General features: G+C 47.9%; 1 protein-coding gene across 6 annotated transcripts in view; it reads right to left on the bottom strand.

Annotated features, from left to right (window-relative positions):
- Positions 1-1,519, bottom strand: part of jakmip3 (Janus kinase and microtubule interacting protein 3) — a 26,434-nt gene extending 24,915 nt beyond the window's left edge. For all 6 annotated transcript variants that reach the window (XM_041962304.1, XM_041962302.1, XM_041962303.1 and 3 more), the window contains exons 1-2: positions 1,385-1,519; positions 1,025-1,267 (exon numbers count right to left, since the gene is read on the bottom strand). In XM_041962304.1, the coding sequence (XP_041818238.1) occupies positions 1,025-1,267; positions 1,385-1,519 (378 nt within the window). The remainder of the gene's footprint in view (positions 1-1,024; positions 1,268-1,384) is intronic.
- Between the last annotated feature and the right edge of the window lie 1,574 nt (positions 1,520-3,093).

Here is a 3,093-nt window from a genome sequence, read left to right as displayed (position 1 = left end):
AGAGCTGAGCTCACGGTGCTCTGCTGGGAAACAGTGTTTTATTTCCTTCAGGTTGGAGTGACTCACTGCCCTACCAGAAGGAGCCTCAGCCGTGGTCATGGTCTCTGACTGGTGACTGAAAGAACGACACGGTGAGTGAGACAGGACGCCTGGACTCTGACAGCCAGGATGTGGAGCTCAGATATCGGGAAGGAGCTCAGCTGAGAACCACTGCTCCCTCATGTTGAAAAGAGTCGGCATCTGATCAGAGACCCCAGGCCAGACCAGAACACACAGGTGAGTTTATACAGCCCACCAGGTCTGGGAACTACTCAGGACCCTCCAGGAAGGCTGGGGGAATGGGGCTACTTTACTTCACCACTGCAATCTGGACCTGAATAATTCCCGCAAAAAGAAATGATGGATTTGAGGTAAGTCAGCGAGAACGGTTTTATTATCTTCTACCCTCAGATGGGAGACAGACAGGTTGATATGCAGACAAACAGGTAGACACACAGACAGACAGCTGGATATGGAGACAGACAGATATGCAGACACACCAGTAGGTTTGCAGCAAGATGTACAGACAAGCAGACAGACAGGTTGATATGCAGACAGACAGGTTGGTATGCAGACAGACAGGTTGATATGCAGACAGACAGACCAATATGGAGACAGATAGATATGCAGACAGACAGGTAGATATGCAGACAGACAGGTAGCTAGGCAGACAGATGGACAGATAAGCAGACAGACATGTTAATATGCAGACAAACAGGTAGACACACAGACAGACAGACCAATATGAAGACAGACAGATATGCAGACTGACAGACAGATAAGCAGACAGACAGGTACATACACAGACTGACAGGCAGATATGCAGACTGACAGACAGATAAGCAGACAGACAGGTAGATACACAGACTGACAGGCAGATAAGCAGACTGACAGGCAGATAAGCAGACAGACAGGTAGATACACAGACTGACAGGCAGATAAGCAGACAGACAGGTAGATATGCAGGCAGACAGGTGTGGATCACCTTGTCCGTGGATCCGTCCCTCAGCGTTAGCACCAGTCCGTTCAGACGCTGAATCTCTCCGTCTTTGATCTTGATGACTCTCATTAGCTCCATCTCATGTTGCCGTAGTAATGTCTCCCTGGTAACAGCCAGCTCCTTCTGCTTCTCCTCGTGGAGTTTGGTTTTCAGCTCCGTCAAGGCGACCGTCGCCCGGTGATGCTCTGCCTTCAGTTCCTGAGTTTTCTCTCTCTCCAGACGGCTGACCTGAGGACAGAAAGTAACATGAGTACTACAACACAAGTATTCGTTTTACATTAGTAGCGGTAATACTACAGTAGAAGTGTTAACAGAACGTAGCGCTCTGGGTTTTGCAGTCCTTGCCTTGTTCTTTTCCTGTTGTAGTTCGATCTGGATGTCCGTCAGTTTGGCTCTCAGCTCCTCATTGGCTGCTTGAAGAGTTGCCATGGCATCAGGTCGCTCCCCCTTGCCCCGCACCCCTGCTCCTCGCTTTGACATCCCCACCACCTGTAGGCTCCGCCCCCCAGTGAGCTGTCTGTCAATCTAAAGTTTGACTACATCTGGACCTGTCAACACAGGTACACACACAAACATATGACCCACACCATAAACACGAACACATAATTCAGTTATGAGGTCATCGCCTACTGAAACTAGAGAAGTATGGAGGTCAGTGCTAAAAGAAACCAAGATAGCATGAGCACACTGCGTGCACCCCAACACCTGGCCAGGTTGCGCTGGCATTTCAGTATTATTCGTGTGAGACTGTGGACGCCCCCTTCAGACAAAATCGAGACAACTGGACCACACAACCCCAACAGCTGCAGCCACTACTAATATCAGTGGCTTTTGTTTCTCCTGTTATTATTTGTTTCACAGGAAGTATAATGTTGCTATGGAGGCAGTGAGTCACATTCAGTGTGAGTCACAATAAAATATGTGTCTCGTCTGTGTGCATTTTATTCTTCTGCATGAGCTGCAGCTCCACCTGCTGACAACCTACAATGAGTAACTTCCTGTTGTTTGTTAATCACCTGTGTGCACCTGTCCCTTTCACCTTGTCCCTTTTACTCCCTCCACTGCCCCCTTCAACTGTCCTGCTCCTCCCTGAGGAGGTGCCTCTGGGTCTGTCAAGCCCTGGGTTGGCCTCCTTGACAAAGTGACAGAACCTCTGGCTGCATCATGCTGTTGCAACCAAACTTCAGTGAGTTGATTCTGTGCGATGTGATGGCATTCCACCCAGAGATGGTGCTATGCTGACAACATCCCAATTCTGAGAACATTGCACTGATTTCCTTCATGTTTTCCACAATCCATCCTTATTCATAGACTGTTAGATGATTTGCACCTCCTCCAACAATCGGGACCACAAGGTCGCAGCGCTGTGTGAAAAACGCCATCCTTCAACACAGTGAGCTCCAGCAGGTGGCCAATCAAACACATGCAAGCACGCATCCCTGGCAGAATAACATGAACATCTTTGTACTGCTTACCTCACAGTTGTTCTGACCAAAGATAAAGTAATTGTTGGTGTGACAACAGTGGACTTCATATTGTACTGCTACTGTAGCATAAAGTCATGCTCGTATAACAATAACAATACAAGTTGTACTACTGTAGATTCAACACTCCAGTAGCATCAGAGACTCAGACACAAGAACAAACAGTAGCAGCAAAAGTAGCAGTAGCTGTAGGAACTGTACTGGTGTCAGAATAGGTAGTATTATCAATATCAGCAATACCAGTACCAGAAGTACTATCAGTGGTACTCTGTGGTTGTTCTGCAGCACACTTCCTGATTCACCTGAAATTGATCATGTGCATTTCATGCAGGACAGGTGAACCTCTGACAGGTGAGCCAACTCTTCCACGGGAACTGACACACTACATACAATACATGACTGTTTCCATGGCAACCCCATTAACAGACAGCACACGTAACCCCCCCAACACACACACACACCACCACCACCACCACATACACACACACACACACACACACACACACACACACACACACACACACAGACAATTCAGTTCAGGCTTAAGTGAGCACTCACATGAAAAGATGT

Source organism: Chelmon rostratus, chromosome 21, assembly GCF_017976325.1.
Source record: "Chelmon rostratus isolate fCheRos1 chromosome 21, fCheRos1.pri, whole genome shotgun sequence".
Taxonomy (NCBI): Eukaryota; Metazoa; Chordata; class Actinopteri; order Chaetodontiformes; family Chaetodontidae; genus Chelmon; species Chelmon rostratus.
The sequence above is the reverse complement of the archived record's forward strand: the minus strand, read 5'-3'. Positions and strand labels throughout refer to the sequence as shown.